The sequence below is a fragment of the Paralichthys olivaceus genome, chromosome 23 (assembly GCF_024713975.1).
Source record: "Paralichthys olivaceus isolate ysfri-2021 chromosome 23, ASM2471397v2, whole genome shotgun sequence".
In the NCBI taxonomy this organism is placed as follows: domain Eukaryota; kingdom Metazoa; phylum Chordata; class Actinopteri; order Pleuronectiformes; family Paralichthyidae; genus Paralichthys; species Paralichthys olivaceus.
Window position 1 is genome coordinate 16,590,678 of NC_091115.1, and position 19,615 is coordinate 16,610,292.

Consider the following 19,615-nt stretch of genomic DNA (forward strand, 5'->3'; position numbering starts at 1 on the left):
CATCTACCTTCTTCTGCTTATCCGAGGTCAATTTGTGGTGGAAACAGGGTGTAACGAGCTTCTCCTGGAGGATCCCAAGGCGCTCCTTCAGGGAGTTGTGGGATTATTTTTATGATTATCATGATACATGTCAAATCACTTCTTTTTTTTTTTTAGCTCTTCCTCCTAATTTAAAGTTGAAGAAACCAGACAATTAACTGTAGTTTTAAACTGAACAGTTCATTTCACAAACTTGAGGTAGAACATTCAGAATTATTATACCACATGTTTTCAATAGATGCATTACATCTATATTTATACATACATACATTTATATTTAACTTTTCCTATTTTCCTATATTGTTAATGATTAAAAAATGTATTTCAATGAATATTGTTATCATTTTAGCACCCAGCCCCTTGGAGCCTGTCCAACTTTCATGTATAGAAACAATTGTATCTCCATAAATGTGGAACTGTCCCTTTAAGCTTTTTATTCATTGGTTGAATGACAGATAGTTGCAGTTTGATGTGATCATAGACTTACCAGATGCTAAACTGCCCAATTATTTCTGCTGTCTCTTTCTGCTCATGTTCAATGTGTGTCTGGCTAATGGGATAAATGAACCTGTGTCATTAATGACTTAAGGTGACTCAGGCGAATTTCCTGTCTCATAATAAATGTGTCAGGCCTCGCGGAGAAGCAGCGGAGATGTGACTGAAGTTAAAATTGGATGAGGCACAGTGAACATCAAGTCTTATTGCTCGACGCCAGGCTGTGATTTGTCTCGCTGTGTATCTGAAATTGAGTGCGATGATACTTCTGGTTTAAAAATGCTGCTTTAAGTCGGAGCCGAAAGCCTGTTGAAAGCTGCCGTGAGGATGTATTCACTGCCTGTCGTTTTTTATGATATGCTCCTCCTTGGTTGTGCTGTCTTGTTATTAGAGGCAGATGTGCCTCTCTTCCTTCCACTTCAATCGTGTTTCTTTTCAAAAGAGAGACTAGTCAGTGTAAAACAGGATGTGACTGATGTTCCTTTCTTTATTATTTTTGACTCAAAAGTGTGTCATAAGAAAATGATGAAATAATAAAATGGAGTGCTCTGGTAGATTTCTTTTGTACCCAGCCTCCAGCTCTAGGGCAGTGGGGTGGCAAAGCAAGCCCAGCTACGGTGCTGCACGGCTGGTGAGATTAGAGCCAGGAGAAGCTCACCCCCCCACTTCCCTGTTAGCCCACAGCTTCTGCTCATCTGGCATCCCCAGATGTGGATGTTAAAACAGTGTCGACGCTCAGCCTCCATCTGCTGCCATCACATGCTGAACCCCCAGAGAGCCCACACTGCTTATTTGAGGAATCTCACTCAGGTGTCAGAGCTGAGGGGAAGAGTCAGCCTGCTCGCCTTTCTGATTTATCATATGTATTTATGTATATAGTCCATTTAAATTCTATTGATAGTATCCAATGATATGTGTTGACGGATGTTGATAATTTAAAGTATGTGCATTTAAAATTACAAACCATTTATTTATAGAACATCTGACCAATCAGAGCACTCACTGCTTAGACTTCATTTATTTCTAATTAAATAAGTTAAGTACATTTATAAGCCTTTTTAGTAATTCTAATATTTTTCATATGAAATAATCATTTAAATGCAGTATAATATTTAAGATCAATTTAGTGATATTGTTAGTTTGATAAAAAGAAAATTCTTCATCGCTTTCAATCACATGTCATGGTCTCCATTAGTTGTCGCCGCAGTCGACTCTGTGTGGAACTTATGTAATAAGCCTTTTCTCTTTATTGTCCGTGATCAAGTCAAGAGGCTGAGGAGGTAGAGCGGGTCATCCGCTAATCATAAGGTCAGCGGTTCGATCCCCAGCTCCTCCGATCCGCATGTTGATGCGTCCTTGGGCAAGACGTTGACGAATTGCCCCTGATGGTTGAGCAGGCAGTGTGTGGGAGTGGGATGTGACAGTGAACCACTTCATATAGAATGTGAGTGTGACTCATTATGTAAAGCACACTGAGTGGTCTCTAAGACTCTAAGCACTGTATACTGTGAATGCATTTGTTGGATATTCTGAAATGTGAATGTGATTATAGTGGAATCAAGTCAGTACGTACGCTGAAACACAGAACAGGGACGAGACAGAGAAAGAGCTCAAACCAAAGGCTGGACAGATGATGAAAGCAGGAAGGAGAACAAGGAAAATGGGTACAGGAAGTGCCACTGGGTGGGAAGAGAGAGAGAGAGTCAGAGGGAGTCAGTTCAGTGTTGAGCTGCGAGTCGCTCTCACGCGCTGTGGTCTGCTGCTCCGGATACGGTTTATAGGAAGACGCCTCTCCATGCTGTTGGTGCTCGCATTGGAGGGAACTTTGTGTTTATCTGCGACGACTTGTTTTTATCACAGCTGAGACCAAACTGGACATCATGCTGAAGTTCAGCATCACCCATTCCTCCAGGTGTGTGAGTGAGTGTGTTTGCAAGTGTGTTTCTGAGGGCAGCAACTCCACCACCCCCACCACCCCTCACTCTCGCTGTCTGTGATTCTTTCTGAGCTGACAGCAATGTCCTGTATTACCTTTTGACTTAAACCGTGTCTTTTTTTTTCTTCGTCTAAGTTTCATGTTTTGACCGATTGTTGCTGCGTTGATTGTTCCACTCATGTAATGTCCTCTCTCCCCTCTTTGTCTTTCTCCTGCCTCTATCTTTCCCTGCAGTCACAATGAGCGAAAGGTGACCTGCAAGCACCCGGTGTCAGGAGTCCCCTCCCAAGACAACTGCATCTTTGTTGTAAACGAACAGTAAGTCTCTGTGCACTGTGACACACTCATACAGCACTGTATGCTTCGGATTTCTGCACTGATTTGAAAGGTCAAAGGAAACTCTTATGGATGGAGTCATTCTTTCAACGTCTGCTGCAGCTGCACTGTCCAGCTGTGGCATCATGTGAATGTACTGTATGAGGACAGAAGACGCCTTTGGATGCACAAGAAACCCTGCTTGGACCAGAGGGAGCGAGCGAGTGAGTGAGTGAGTGAATGAGTGAGTGAGTGAGTGAGTGAGTGAGTGAGGCTACAGGCGTACCGTATGGCGTGTTTCAACAATAGCTGTTAGCAAAGACAACATGGTCCAGGATCTGCAACGCGTGTAATTGAATGTCCATGTTGCGGTATACACTGGTAGCGTACCTGGTGGCTAATGCCGATTGTGTTCTTCTGAGAGATGGTCATGTGATAAGAGCTTGACGAATCAGCAAAGGCTAGGCCGTGACCAAAAAGCCCCAACCCACAAGCCGTTGTGTTTATGTCATCGTTTCCAAACGTCCCTTGTTTCTGTGCGTCCACAGTAAAACGTAGCAGTTTTCAAATTGTCCCAACTTCTCCATTTGATTGGCTCAGATTTAGATTTTCAAGGTCGCTGCGACTGTGCAAAGTGACTCAAAAGCTCTAATTATGACAAAATGATGAAATGATGAACTGATGACATTTTTTATCCAAAAGGTCACAGGTCAACATCACGGCGACAAACTAATGGGGCATAATGTTCTGGCCATTAATAAACACCATAACTCAGGAGCAGAGGAGGAGGTTGTGACCGTAATTCCTGACGCTTCACTGTTTGGTGGAGGCAACCGACTGAGACAGTAATTCTAGTTTTTATGGGATAACGAAAGCAAGTGATTAGGGTGATTTGTTGTATTTGTTGACATTCTGACACAGTCATGAAGCCTTTTATATTAGTGTAGACATCCACGCTGCGTTTAAGTTTTGCATCTCTACATTTACATCTACTAAACTTGTCCTATTCGTCTCGCCTATTTTCTCCGAGTGTCGCATGAGATTCACAGCAAACTAGACAGTGAGAATTATCTTTCATCACATTCTCAATGTCTACATCTGTCGAATGTGCCACTTACATAAATATTCGCAACACTTCCTGTACCTGTTTCAAAGTAAAAGGTCTCTAGCATTTAGTTGAATCCATTTCTCAGCTTTTATTTGTTATTATCGCAGAACCAGAAGATGCACCACTTCACACTGTAGAGTGCTGACATTTACATTTTATTCTGGGAAATACAGTACAGTCATACCAGAAACCAATCAGATTAGCAGAACACACAACCAGTGTGGCCACAGTGGTGCTGACACCCGTCAGTGTGAGTGCAACATATCTTTGATATCGTTCCAACTGCTGCGAACGTCACACCAGAAACATGTTGGACGCAAACACTGCTAGGTCACTGCCTACATTAGCATAGGGTTTTCAATAAATATGCTCAAAAATGATAGAAAGAAAAGTGATTTTGAGGTTCGGGCGTTTGTTCACAATAATCCGACTGAGACTTTGTCATCAGGGGAATCTAGGGACTTCAGTGTGAACAAGAACTAGTAGTCAAAGCAGTATAATCACAGTTATGCACATCATTTTCAGTTCAGTATGCATCAGTCAGCCAGACCAATCTTCCATGAGCGGTCTTCACAGTGTTACTGAAGCCTGGCTCCTCACACCCTCTGACACCTAACGGAGATATGTGGTCGGACAATGCAGCAGTTCAAATCACTTCTTGTCAGTTTAATTCAGCATTTAAGCCACAAAGTGCCACAAGCTTCTTTATCGACTCCGTAGAAAAAAATGGAACAGAAGACAAAAAGCGAGCAAATGGCCAAAACGTTGAATGGGAATAGTATTGATGTTTTAAACTCAGCTAATAGGTGAAGATGACATGACTGTTGAACTTACACAGTACGTTATGTGGAAAAACACACTATATACATTTTGCCTTTTACAATACTTCATGCTGCCTTATTTGAGACTGTATACTGTAATAGATTTCGTTTTGATCATAACCAAGTAATCACATGATGGATATTTGTTGTGTTGATTTATTTAAAAGAGATCTATAATTAAGGCAGTCCTAATCTGCGTCTGAGTCATGGAAAATCACATCTCACAGACAAATACATAATGACTGAATGATTACGTTTCATTTTTGGCCCTGACTGTGGTGGTGTGGTGGAGTGTAGCTCTGATTGTACCACAGCTGTCCTTTCAACAGATAATAAGCACAGACAGGGCGATGTGTCCATGCAGCTGTGAGGCCTTTAACAGAGCATCAGTGTGCCGCTACATAACGCGCCGCTCTCAGTGGCGTGGACTCCAACACCGACCACTCTGCAAATCACAGTCCACACTCTGTACACCGGTCCATGTCCACTGAATCTGATCTCAGTCCTGCTGCTGAGCCCGACCTTCCTGGAAGCAGTGGCTGAATAGGAATCATAAGAATTGTGGGTGTAATGCACCCGCAATACGTTATTGTTTAACTCTGCCGATTCACGTTACGCAGACCAACAGGTTGGTGTCTCCCTCTTTTCCTTTCTCGTCCAATTGTTATCTTATACACGCTGGCTAGATTGCGATGGGCTCCACAGACACGCTCATGCAACAGCAAACCTTCACAATGGCACAACGGCAGCCAGAACAAACAGCAGCTTCTTGTCAATAATCACTTCCCGCACTGCGCTATTCACTGTTAATGATTCACAAACTGACAAATGAGAGTTTCCTCCAGTAACAACATGTCTGATCGTCTGACTGTGTCTTGCTCTGTTGCACAAGGTCGTGGAGATTTTCCCTCATAGTCAGATTTCAGAATTGGACATGAATGTTGTCGTAGATATGACACGTGAGTGAAATGATCATTTAATGTCTCGTCTCTGGAAGAGAAACAGTTCCATGTTTCCCCTCTGGCTCCCGCTCCAGGTTCTGCTTGGACGTTGCTGTCTGCTTACTGAGCGTGCAGAGATGTTGCTGTGCTGCAGCCCGCTGTCAGATTTCAATCCGTCTCGGCCTCCTCGCTTTTAAGCTGTTGAGTGCGATTGTGTGCTTGACTTACCGAGGGTCAGTCAGTCTGTGAATGCTAACACTGATCAGATTGTTCATTTGCATCTGTTTATCAAGCGTATCCATCTTATTCTACGTGTTCTGTCATCTGCTGTCAGTCTCTTCACTCCGTTTATAGCAGCTATGCTACAGACCCACAAACCAAAAGAGAGAAACCCATCCAACGTTTTCCCTCCCTCACTCTGTGCTGTCAGGATGACTGACTTCTGGATGCTCCCCACCCATCAACTCTGAAATGGGATCCATTCTGCGGATGACACACATGCTTCTTGCAAAGAAAGTGTTTTCTACTCCCCGGGAGACAAACTAGAAAGGACCAAAAAGTCAGGATGATGGCGCTGAAATGAAATTTAGGACCGCAGCTTCTGAGAGAGACAAACAAACTGCAGCAATTACACGCTCCAACTCCAAAAGAGTCGTCAGGATGGTATTTCAATCCGCTCTCGTCTCCGAATGTGCAGCTGAGATACCGACCCGCCATGATGCGCACACACACACACACACACACAGACGCACAAACACACACAGACACTTTTGCTGCTAACAACTTCAGTGCAGCTGCACTCTCTCTTTTTCTCACACACCCTCTCTCCATAACTTTCACACACTCGATCACTCCATCTCCATCCCAATTATCACTGCTGTCACACTGAGAGATGAGGTGCCTGCATGTGTGAGTTTGTGCGTGTTAGGTTATGTAGATGAGGCGTGCGTGGCTTGTATTTCTAGACTTGTTGAGCAGAGTGCAGGTGAGAAAGTAACAGGGGACGAAAAGGTGTTTGACCGCGGCTGCATCACTGATGAGTGTTTCACCTTGCTCTGCACCAACTGGCAATGATGCTGAGTGAAAAGCCAAATATCTTTGCTTTAAGTTTCAGTCTCAGTAAGTGGCATGCATGGTAATTGTTATTAGACCTGTGGACATGCAAAGCTTGGCGTTTGTTTGTGGCTCCGATGTTCATCACAGTCTGATGATAAAAACATTATGGGATATTTTAGATAAGCCTTTTGTTTAGAGTTAAGTTTAAAGACTAACACACTTTCAAGTATTCCTGAGAGTCCACATCTGGTTAGGATTTTCTTTTCCTTCTCACTCAAGAAGGCCTGCTACTGCTTTTTCATGGTATTCTAGATAAGGCACCATAAAAAGGCAAAGAGGGGTGACAAAGCGCACAGCATTAATCCCCCACTCCCCTTCCTTATGATAATTTGCAAATATAAAATGTCATCTGGTGAGCTCAGCCTGTCTGTTTGGGGCTTGTGGTAAAATGGTGTTGTGAAGTTGGCACTGATAGTGGAGCTCATGGAGTGAAACGGTAAAGTGCTGGTGAGCATAAATCTTTGAAGTAAAAACCAGTCAGTCTCACATGTTTATGGCGAGCCATGGCAAATCCCTAATCAACATGCTACACTTTTCAGTTTGACAGATATTTATCCTCATAGTTGTCACAATGGAATACGATCCCTGAAGTCCAGTTGGAGAACAGATGAATGCATTTAAAAGAGTATTTTAGAAACGAATCAAAGACTGATTGAACAAGGACGTCTTGTTGAATGATACAGCATTGCATCGTGTCAGACTGGTCCAGCTATTTTTTCATTGATTTGATAGTTACCTGCATCGTTTCTCGTGCCAGCAGACAGAATCATTTAAATAAATGAGAGATATGGAATTCTTCGTGGGGTATTTCTCTGGACTTTGATTGGAAATTAAGAGTTACATATTGTAATACACCTTTTTATTAGTTTGACAAATTTCAAAGAACTTTCTGTGGCACTATGTTGGAAAAATAACGGACCACATTTTTTTATTAACATGGCAAGAAAAAGTATGGAACTGGGTGTTCTCTGGAAACCACTGTTTCTTTTTTAAGAGATGTACCTAAACTGATTTACAGCACAGCAGAGATAAGTACTGCATATACCCTTTAGAGTTATAGCAGTAAACTGGGATGATGAAAATCCAATATCTGTAACTCGGTGGAAGGTTTTACATGATGGAAAGAACGATCACAAGACTGCAACTGTAAATGGACAATTGTACACGAAGATGGACTTGTGTTACATTATATCTGAACGTTCAACCATGTGGAACAGGTTGTCTTAACAAGATTTTTATTATGTGCATAGTTCTATGAGGTCAAGCAATGTTTTATTTTGGTAAAATTAAAAAAAAAGAAGTTTAAATAAGAAAAACAAGAAACCTTATATTGCATCATTATGCACTGTGTTTTGAACACGTCACATGTTGTTTTTAATCTAACATGAAAGCGTCTTTGTGCCACATGAGCAATCAAGCCTCGTCAGCTTCTACTGCCTTTTCCTCTGAAAATTTAAAAGGATATGAAAATGAATGAGCACTGGCTCTAAGCTTTCCCTCCAGACTCAGGATCATCTCAGCTGCTCAGATTTAACGCAGCACATCACAGAGGTGCAGCTGAACACCAGCTCTGAGTGGTTTCACAGTCTCAGAGGCTGTGGCAGAAAAATGGAATGCCCCTATACATGCACACTGCTGTCACGCTGCTCCTGTATGGAGTGCTGGGATGATCAGTCATCTGGAGACAGGCCAACATTTTCAGCCAAACAATTCAATTGCTGCCTTTTCCAATTTGCTTACGTTACTGCTCCCTCAGTTCCCACAGGTTTGCCCCATATCTACTGCTTAAAGCAGTGACTGAAATCATGTGGGAATGAAAGGAAAGATGGTGTTGTTGTTGTGGAAGGTGGTGTTTATGAAGTCTGCTGTCTCTAGAAATTGAAAATATGAGCAAAAGATGAGAAGACTTTGCGATCTTGATTTTTTTTTATGGCCATACAAACGTGTTATCAGTCAAATCCAAAAACTACAGAATATAAACGGATGTTGTCAGAATTTAATTTCAGCCGAGCTGTTGAGCTGCTTTAAAAGTCCAGTGTGTACGATTTAGGTGAAACAATCTATTGGCAGAAATTGAATAAAAAAGAATCCATGTGATGTTTTCATGTCACTAAATTCTACACACTGAACCTTTAAGTCTGGATACACAGTCAGGAAATATGTAATTTAGTACTTGCATTTAACATCCATTCATCTGTCGAGGGCTTCGGGATAATATCCACAGGTGCAGTGCAATCCAAGTCTATTTTATCTGCTGTGCATTCATGGGAAATACAGCTATACACACAGAGCGAGAGGAGGAAGTGGAAAGCTTCTGAGGTTCACTGGAACTCAACAGACCAGAATTATCATAGCTGTGGCTGTTCATTTTCCCTCATCATTTCCCTTTGTTCGAATGGGATCAGTGAATGTTGTGAACCAGCAGCCTGAACTAAAGTGCATGGGTCACAGCTTGGACCTGGACATCCTGTCTACAATCTCTGTGATCAGCATGTGATCCAGATCAGGTTTTGAGTCTTGAATTTTTGGCCATGCAGGTAGCAGTATAGCAACCACTTCTACTATTCTGCCACCTTTTCCAGTTTTGTTCACGTACATCACTCCTTGTGCCCCTGCTGGCTCAATGCAACACACAGAGTGGCCTAAAAGATGCTAAATGAACTTGGGATTATGAACTAAGACTACAACACAGATGATTAAGTGTGATTTGAGTGGACTCTCACACCTCCTTCCTTGGTATACTGTGTCTCTGTTCTCCTTCACCCTTTCTTAACCATCTCTTGATACTTCCCTGATCACATATTCGATTTCTACTCCCACACTGCCTGAGGCGGTTTAATGGTAAGGCAGTGCTTCGCGGCTCTTCATCTATTCAAATGTCACTCACTTAAAAGTTTAAATTAAATGATTCCTAAAACCCTCATCCAGTAAGTTGCTTTTTCCCTCTGGGGGAGAACTTTTCCTCCATTTATCTCATTAGGATGCATACCCCTCTGAAGCTTGCCGTTGTTAATGATTCTCTAGTTTCCCGTACTCACTCTTTTGTGATATATTCACTGCTGTCTTGCTCTCTTCACATCCCCGATGTTTTGTTAATAGCCTACTTCTCACCCCATGCTCTGAAGTTTTGAGGCAGAGGAGTTTTGAAAGATGTGCGTTTTTGTCATTCTTTGTCTTTCTTCCTGCTTCCTGCTTCCTGCATCTGCTGCCTTGCTTAATTATTAATGGATTCCGCTCACATGTCTTCGCTTGTGTCACTGAACAAACAACAGAGGGATTAGAAGACAGGAAAACAGTAGTAAACCATAACAGACAGATATGAACATATGAAAGAAAACAGAGGGAGAGTAACTATTGTGTCAATGTCGGGAGGCTGGAAACGATGGTGATCAAAGACATGACGCTGAGAGGAAAACTAGTGTGATATTAAATTAATGATCAGACAGGCTAGAAGGAGACAGTGGCAGACTGAAGAACAAAGAGTTTTTCTGTTTGTCCACAAAAGCTTCCTGCGTTCACATGAATACATGATTCATTTGCAAGTACAAGAAAAAGATACTTTTCCCTCCTCGTCTGCAGTGATGAAAGAACTACCTTCTTCCTCTTCCTATTTCATGTTTCTTTACTCCATCATTCTTTATTCCATGCAGCACGACTGATTTTCATCTTTGAAGTCATTATTTGAGTTCTTATTATTTTGTCATTCTTTCTCCCTCCCTTGTTCTGTTTCTAGTGTGAGTTGTGGAAAGCTTGTCCACCCTGACAGGCCCGTAGAGGCTCCCACCAGGTAATGACCCCTCACCTCACTGACAGAGCTTCAGCTTCTTTATCAGCCTTCATGCTTTCAGTACTAGTTTGCAGTGAATAAAACCCAGACACTGTTGCATGGAGAGTGTCAAGCAACGGGCAAGTTTAAATGAACGACCAATATAATGTCCTTTTATAACAATATAATACAAAGACATGCACTGAAGTGACAGGAGACAGGTGTTTTTGCTTTAACCTTTCATTACTAAGTCAATGTTAATTGCACAATGCAATGGCTATGGAACAATGACACCTTAGCTGCTTTCAGACGTGTGAACACAAATGTCAGAGTGAGATGCTCCGTAGTTTCTATATATGGACTTTATCCGTCTGACCTCCTAGTATAAAATCTGTAGAAATCCAGGAGAAGCGATGTGAGAACACAGCGGTGGATCCCCCGCTGGATTCACCGTGAGCGGGTGGGGGGGATTGATTCCTAACATGTGACAGATGCAAAAATGACAAAGGTAAAAGAAAACAAAAAAGGGTTGACACGAGTAGACGACACTGACAAATGCATCAAGAGAATTTGTGGTGATAAGAGCTGAGAGAGTGTCGGGTTGCTGTAAACTAAACCACGTGGTCTATGCAGCAAAGTTAATACGTCATGTCCTGCTTCTGTCTGCTGCACCCGGCTGCTCCACCTCTCACCTGAAAAATGCGAGAGAAGGATTGGGGATAAACTCCTAACCACCTTTACCCAGAGGTCAAATCTGAAAACAGCTTGTGTGTTTATATTCCTTCTTCAGACACCTTAATTCGCTATCTGCCACAAAATGAAGTCTCCATTTAGGTTTTTTCGCTGATAGCTATCAGTAGCTTCCGCCAGGTAATGGAAATGGTCAACAGTGGAACAACCACAGTTAATGTGGAAACTCTACCTAACAAAAGAAAAACAGCCCTGTAGTGAGGAGGACAATAAATCAAAGACAGAGAGTGATAGAAACTGAGGTAAAACTCAACATACAGCGTCTATCTGTGAGTGGGGAGTATGCAGGACTCACTTAATCTTAAATGTATTTATTATATCATGTTATAGCAATGCAACACAATAATGCCCCCCCTCCTCTTCCTTTTCCTCAGTCCGAGGCAAATGCAAAGATGCGCTCAAACAAATGCAGGTTTAGTTTGCTTGGCTTTACAAGCTTTAACAGGGAGACTGAGCAGCAACTCAGAAACTCCATTCAAATGAAAAATCATTCCTCAAAACAGGATTATCATTGCATTATACATAATGTATACAAAGTTAGTAAAGTTAGAACTAGGGTGATTCTATGGTTAACCCCTCTTTTTACTTTTTGTGCAAAACCAGCCTAACCTTTCCTAAACCGATCTCTGAACTGGACGCAATATCTTCTCACTTCACACGGCAAACTGGTCAAGCTGTTCCTTTAGTTGCACAACAAGATGGTTGGTAAAACCCACTGTTAGTGGTGTTACGCCAGATTTGCAAGAGCTTGACAGCTGAAACATTTATCCAGGACATATCGTCCAGCTTTGTATTCAGCTCCATTTCTCTTAAACTCAAAGCTCTGTTGCTTTGTCTTGCTCCCACTGACTTTATTTCAGACCTTGCGTGAATCACTGCCCCAATGCAACAAGAATGCTCAAACGATTTTGATGCTCAAATGATTAATGTGTATGCCGCCAGCATACAGCAGGGGAAGTGCAAGTTTCCTCTGAAGTGTGTAACCACCGCTTTTTCGGCTGCCTTGTATTTCCTCTATAATATTACTGCTTCTGCCACTACACACTTTTTACTTGCTGAATGACAGCGTTCTCTCACAGTTCAAGCTTTTAACTGCCTCAGAGAATTGTGACTCATTAAATCAAAGCAGCAGACTTAGAAAAGAAAAGGAAATTTCATTAGTGCTAAATAAAGCGGAAATAATTTTCAGCTAAGGCTAACTTGGTTTAGTCTAGAAATCTTCCAAAGTGGTTATTATTAGTCATTTAGTGTTACAGATCTATAATTGTCTTTTACTGTAGAGGGAATCAGGCTTTTAATAGGCAGACTTTTGTTTTTAATTCCCCAGTTCTATAAAGATAGCATAATATATCATATTGTAATTGAAAGCCTCTCTGTTCATCACTGCTGATACCAATGCAAGGCAACTTTTTCAACACAGATCTCAGCTCAATGCCATCATAATTTTATATTAGACATATGAAGGACATGTATTTTTCACTGATAATTTTTCAGTGAGTGAATAAATAATTTAAAGTTATATAAAAACGTAATGCTATCAATACTTGCGAGTGTATGGGCAATGACCATAGTACAGAAAAGTACATAAAAGTTCAGAAGATATGTGATCTGAAACACTATTCTGAATAGCATACACTATGTTGATATTATATATCGTACATTTGTAGTATATCAATATTATATATCATATCTTTATTTTATGTTTGTGCATGCATGTATATATATATATATATATATATATATATATATATATATATATATATAGAGAGAGAGAGAGAGAGAGAGATAAGATGTATTTATATATATATATATACTATATATATATACATGCATGCACAAGCATAATGTAAAGATATGATATATAATATCAATCTACTACGTATTATCAAATGTATGATATATAATATCAACATAGTATGTATATACCTCTTAAATAGTTATATATGATGCTAGACATAAATCCTTCTCTGGCTTTATTTCTACATTATTACTACTGTATTGTTACTGCTATTATTGTTATTATAATATTATGATGTGCTAGTATTATTGTTGCTATTATTATTATTATTATATAATTATTATTAATAAAAATAACTGTATAATTGTTATAAAATTATCATAATTTCATCAGTATGTTTTACCACCATTTTATGCACACTCTATTCTCCAAGCACAATAGGAGAATATCTGCTTTGAGCAACTTCTACTTCCTGGAGTTTTAGTGCTGCAGTAGAATGAATGGCAGTGAATTGTGTCTTTTAAAGGAGAGTTTTAGTTCAATCTGTCCAAGTAAAACGTTGAATTAAAGCCTGGTAGCTGTACACCTCCACTAGTTGCTGATGACATTTACATTTGAGAGTAAAAAAGGGGATTAATAAGAGGTATTGAGTGTAGTGTTTTTAAAAAAAGTCATGAGTTCTGGCTAAAACTGGTGTTGTGAGGTCAAAGTGACCTTGAACATTCAGTCTTCCATCAAAGCAAACTATTTAAGAGATCCCCTCAAGGTGTTTCTGAGATGTAACCACCAAAATCCAATCCGTTCATCTTTGAGTCCAAGTAAATATTTGCACTAAATGTGAGGAGATTCCTACATAGCATTCTAAAAACACATTGCCTTAGGTTCCAGCTGTCGCCAGCAAGGAGCCATAAAAACGAGATGGTCACGCTAGACTATCAGCTGATGTTCCCACAATGACTGAAACAACAAGTAAAATAGAGCAGAGGACAAAAAGATTGATGTTTGAAATCGAGCTGAGTCATCATTACATCAGTAACGTTAACACTGGTGATCATAGTGCAGGGGAAGCCAAACTGGAAGAAAATGGATCATGGGAGAAAAGCTCCATTTTATCTCATTCCAGAGCTTGCTGCTTAGATCCTGCTCAGATGGCTGAGTAACACCCTGCATCCCCAGCGCTCGCACAAACCAGTTTCATCAGCAAGTCACTGAAGTAAGAATTAACAGAGCAACTGGGGGGAAAGGGTTTATGGAGGAAAGGTTAATAAAGGCTAAGATCACTGTGCGACTGAAAGATGAGAAGACAGACGAGATGAGACAGTGGGAAGGATTGAAAAGGGGCGAGAGGGAAAAAACAGATTGGCTATTTGATAAGTGGGCATTTTGTGTGTGTGTTGGTGTGTGTGTGTGAGTCACCCATCCCTACATGTAGGACTTTTGTTACTGAAGGTGATTTCAGAGCGTCACCATACCATGGGAGCAATCTCACAACATCCACCTCTGACAAAAGTGTTTCTGTTAAATATGTATTTAGTTCCGGCTAAATACCTTCACACTTGCAGATTTTGAACACATGTACACAACTGAGTTGTTGTGTATTGTAATGTTGCCAGCTCATCTGAAAAATAATTCATAATGAATGTCTTCTTATTCAGAATCCCTCTGTGTATCCTCTTGATTCAGGGAGATTGCCAGGCTGCTGTGAATAGACTGGTGTTTTTTACACCCACATTGTGGGTGTCTTAGTGATTTGAACATACAGCAGTGGGGATAGATAGCAGCATTCAATGCAGTATAATTCCCTGTAGGAAGTAGCTAGATATAGCACATAATCTTTGGCTTTTGCTGAGACTAGAAGAGTTTGATTTAACTCGATCGCTCTTAGGTTGTTCACTTAGCGGCATACATTTTGTGTGTGGTCTGCAGAGGGGCATCTTTGTGTATGCAAAGTCTTCGCTTGTGCCATACCTGCATCCAGCAGACATCGAGAGGCATTTGCATTCATTTCTATCTGAAACCCAACATCTATTCTTCATATATCAGGCTGATACAGACCAAGGCCCTGTCCCAATTCCTCTCCCTTGGCCCTACCCCCAGATATGAAGTGCCCTTTGCTGGGAGTGTCGCCGTCCAAACAGAGCCACATGAGAGTTGGCTAGAAAATCCTCCCCTAGGAATTGGGACACCACTCGCTACGTCATCAGCAGCCAACCAACGTTAGTAAAGTGAGAAACAATATCAAGCACCGATATTATATCAACAACCGTTATCAACCAACATTATAACATGTGATTACTGCAGGACAGACAGGACAGATTGATCTATTAATCAATACACTGTCAGTCAGTGTGTTTACATCGGTTATTTTAATGTATCATTAGTTCCGTTCATAGAAACTTCTGCTCCACACTGAAAATGTTATAACATGAGCTGGAAAGTTTTATTCAAACTTCATATACAGGACATGGGGGTAACAAACGTTACACGCTACTCTCACTCTGTTAACAGAGTGTGAATAAAACTGTGTACAGGCTTGTTTTGATGCTGTGAATAGTGATTTTCCTGAAATGCTTGTCACAGCTATTGGTTAAAATGAGATGTTCTGCTGGATAAAAAAAAAAAAAAAAATCATGGCTATTTTGCAAGATTTCATACTCACATTTATGAGCATTTCACCCGCAGCGGTCACCAGGTTCATCTGCTTCGTGCTTTCGCAAAGCATTCTGGAATTTCCATCTGCCCCTTCAGGGGTGAATTGGGACCGAGCACAAGGGGTTGATGGTGGAGACATGCACCAGCACCTGAGGATATAAACTTTCTCTATCCGCTCATACTGAGTAGGTAGTGTTTACAGTGGTTTGATCAAAGCTTTTTCACTGGCACCAAACACATTCAAGATGAGTTTTGTGGGCTGGAAAATCAAAACAATGAGCTAATTGAGGCTTTGGAGCCACGTAGAGCTGAAGAGCTACTGTTATTTCTCTGCGGGTTTGTTACTGCAAATTGTCGCTTTTCCCATCATATAGAGTCCTTTGATCACTTGTTGTATTACAGAGCACGATTCAAAATTTCTATCAGTTAATATGTTTTTCGTTTCTTTCCCTCATTCCAGCAAAAACACAGTAAATCAATGAGAAATCCAAATTAAATATGCTGCCTGTCAACACCACTATCAAAAGGAAGACATGATTAGACGGTGCCACCCAAAACCATTCCAAAACATGTTTGGATATATTTTGGGCCTGTGTGCCTTCATCAGATAGTGGGGAGAGAAAATTGTAGGGGAGAAATCATTGGGAGGACATGCAGTAAACGACTCAACCTTTATGTGAAGATATAGCTGAAGTGTACCCTGGTGCTTGGCAACTTTTGAAGCTGTTCAGTGATGTGTAACTCAAACAGACCTGCTGTAGCTTCTACAGAACTTTTATTCGCAGAATTCAAAATGTTGCCGCGCCCCCCCCCCGAACTAATACTGCTAATTTACCCCCAATGAAGAAATCAGTATTAAATGTGACAAGCTGACTTGACTAAAGTGCTTTCACAAAACTGAGGGATGGAGAACTGCTGGGAGCATCAAGTGCTCCACAGGAATCTCTTTTTAAAAATGCATGACTCTGAGGGCTCGGAGATCCTGCACTGCGAAGAGCTTTGATTGGTCAAAACCAGTCTTTATCAAACTCCGGACTTGTATTTCATTCACCTGTGCTGTAAAATCCTGGCGATAAAATCTTAACTCCATTAAGGTCATCAGCCAGGTGTTTATCTGAATGCTAAGCATCCAAAAGGACTCCCCTGTTGCTCTTATTCTGTGATCCTATTGTAGCTTACATCCCATTAGTATTCAGCTCTACTCAATCTCTTCCTTACTTGAACCTTCTTCCTCACATCTGTTTTTAGCTCCCTCTCTGCGTCAACATCACCTTCTTTAAAAGCATTTGTCATTGTACATATCAGACCATTGTTGTCTTTGGAGATCTTTTGTTTGTTGTTAAGAGAAATCTTAACTTCATAGGTAAGAACCTCCGTCTTAGCAAAAAGAGACATACGCATCATGTCTTTAAGTTCATCGATATCAGAGACGTTCTCCTGAAATACTGAGCGCTTTGTTCAGTTCGAACAACCCTGGAGGTTGCGGAGTATAAATAGTCTTCCTCCTCCTCAGCACAGATCTACATGTAGAGTTCTGATGGGAGGAAGGAGTGGGTGGAGATGGAGCCAAAACATAGGTCCAGAGTTTAGTTGTGACTGGATGTCTAACCCATTTAATGATTTTAAGAAGAACCACCACACTGCTAGCTGCCACAAGAGCAGGAGCCCAGAGTTATATTTGTGTTCCTCATTAAAATGACTGAATTGATGTTTTTTGCCACTTGGAACACATCTGGCACATCACATGTTTATACATCCAAAAGAGATGGGGCAACATTTTTATCCATTTTGAGTAATCTTTCTAGCCAACTGATGAGTGCCAGTACAATGTTTACTCCCATTCCCTTCAGCTCTTCATTCTCTTTAGAGGTTAGATGTTCAGGCTTCTGCCATAATGACTGATAGAGGGAGGTAGTGAACGATGAGTTTGTTCAGAGATTTTACCCTGAAAATAGTTTCTTGCTCCTGGGAATAAAGTAGAAAAGAATGGAAGCTGCTGATAAATTGCTCTATCACTCAGTTTGTTACAATTATCTGTGGGTGTATCTCAATGGACAGCACCTCTCACAGCACGCTAGATTTTGTAATGGAGTGTGATACTAAAAGTATTGATTGCTTGAATTTTATCTCTACGGTTCAAATTAGATCATTCAAAGCAGATGAAACTAACAAATAAAGCACAGGCCCAGCCTAATTCTGTGTGCCCTGATCTAAAGTGCCAATCTAGACAGTGGGTTGATATACCCGTGCACTATATAGTCGATTTTAAAGACACTGCCAAATGCTTGTTTAAAATAAGATAAAATAAGTTAATTTAAGTTTATTAGTCCCACAACAGGGAAATGTGCAGTGTTACAGCAGCAATAGCGCAGTCAAAAATACATCAGTAAGTGATCCTAGTCACTGAGCATTACAAACCTGCACCACACTCTGAGATATTACAAAAATATCAAAAGTAATACAAATCTTTCAACAGTTGTTTCATGTATCCCCCTGAATATAATTTAGCTCTAGCTGCAGGAAACGGATAATTTACGTGATTCTTTTCTTATCTTCTGACTTCTGAGTAGAGGTAAAGCTGTCACTGTGTGGTAGTTTTAATCAGGACATTTGACCTTCTTTTTCCCACATTAGCTATTATCCTTCTGTTGGACTTCGGGCAAAAAAAAAAAAAAAAAACCTGGAGCTGGTTCAATTTGTCAGGCCAAGTTGGCAGGCTATTTAAACTGGCTGAACATCGAGGTGTAAATCTGAGGTGACATCCAGAGAGCTGTGATTCATATGACCAGCTCTCATCTTTATCTCTGTTTCTCCAGCTCTTGTCTCTGCTTCCTCCTGCCTCCTCTCGCGCTCACTCGAGCCACTTTACCTGTCCTCTCCTCCACATCCTCCATCTCTTTAATGGCCCCAACAGACACAGTGTATCATTAGGAGAGAGAGCAGCGGGCCTTCCTGATGAGATGTTGGCTGATTAGTTGGCAGGACTCAGATTGTCCTGGAGACTGTGCTCCTCGGAGATTAGCAACCTTCATGCCATCTTTGTAGCAAGAAACAATCAAGTTCAATCTTGCACACACAAACACACGCTCATATGCATCTTATGGCACATTTGTAATTCTCACCTTTATATTTAAGTGTGTACCCAGTACATATGGCTCCTTTTGGATAGAGGGAAACAATTGAGCTTTCATTGAAACATGATCTTAATCCTAGCTGTATGTCAGTTTACAACCTTAAAGGTACAGTGTCTCCAAAGAACCTGTGGTAGTTTTTAATTGTCATAAAAACTCAAAAGGTGTTTAGTTTGTCCAGTCTGGACTAATATCAAAAACATGAGAGGGTCCCCTCAATGTAAATATGAAGTATTTAAATATAAAGGGTCTTTTCTGGGGTAAAGAAAACTACAATTCATACAATTTAGATGAAATGAACTAGTGAAAACATCATGAAGATTATTCTACATTAAATATCTGTCAATAGTTCCCTTTCACCTAAATCTTACACACTGGACCTTTAACTTCAAAAAGCAGAGATTAAATCCTGAAGTTATCAAACTGGACAATCAATCCCTCAACTTCCCCTTCCAGGTACAATCCATGAAAATATCTAAATACGTGACAAAGCCCAACCCTGGAAGATCACACCAGAACATCTTGACTTCTTGCCCCAAGAAACATATTATAAGCTCACGATCCTCTGAATATCTGCTGCACTCCTCCACAACCAGGACAGCGCTACGAACAAATGAAAGGAGTCATTGCTGTAGTCAGGCTTCATCGAATGTTTCCATTCATCTTTCTCTCATGTACTTCCTGGTTTTATAATCGAAAACACCATTTAAATAAAGATGTGCACTTTTATTTTGATCTACCACAGGCCTGTCTATCTTTTATTTTAATTCAAAACCACCTTAGTCTGGACTCATGCCCATGCTCATG

The 19,615-nt window shown here is 40.8% G+C and overlaps 1 protein-coding gene across 26 annotated transcripts in view; it reads left to right on the plus strand.

Annotated features, from left to right (window-relative positions):
- Positions 1-19,615, plus strand: part of LOC109637526 (pleckstrin homology domain-containing family A member 5-like) — a 180,372-nt gene that overhangs the window by 117,510 nt on the left and 43,247 nt on the right. For 17 of the 26 annotated variants that reach the window (XM_069519701.1, XM_069519700.1, XM_069519710.1 and 14 more), the window contains 2 exons: positions 2,705-2,788; positions 10,505-10,558. In XM_069519701.1, the coding sequence (XP_069375802.1) occupies positions 2,705-2,788; positions 10,505-10,558 (138 nt within the window). Of the gene's footprint in view, positions 1-2,275; positions 2,447-2,704; positions 2,789-10,504; positions 10,559-14,148; positions 14,221-19,615 lie in introns of those variants that run through there. The other 9 variants (XM_069519703.1, XM_069519728.1, XM_069519722.1 and 6 more) reach the window with 4 other exon arrangements.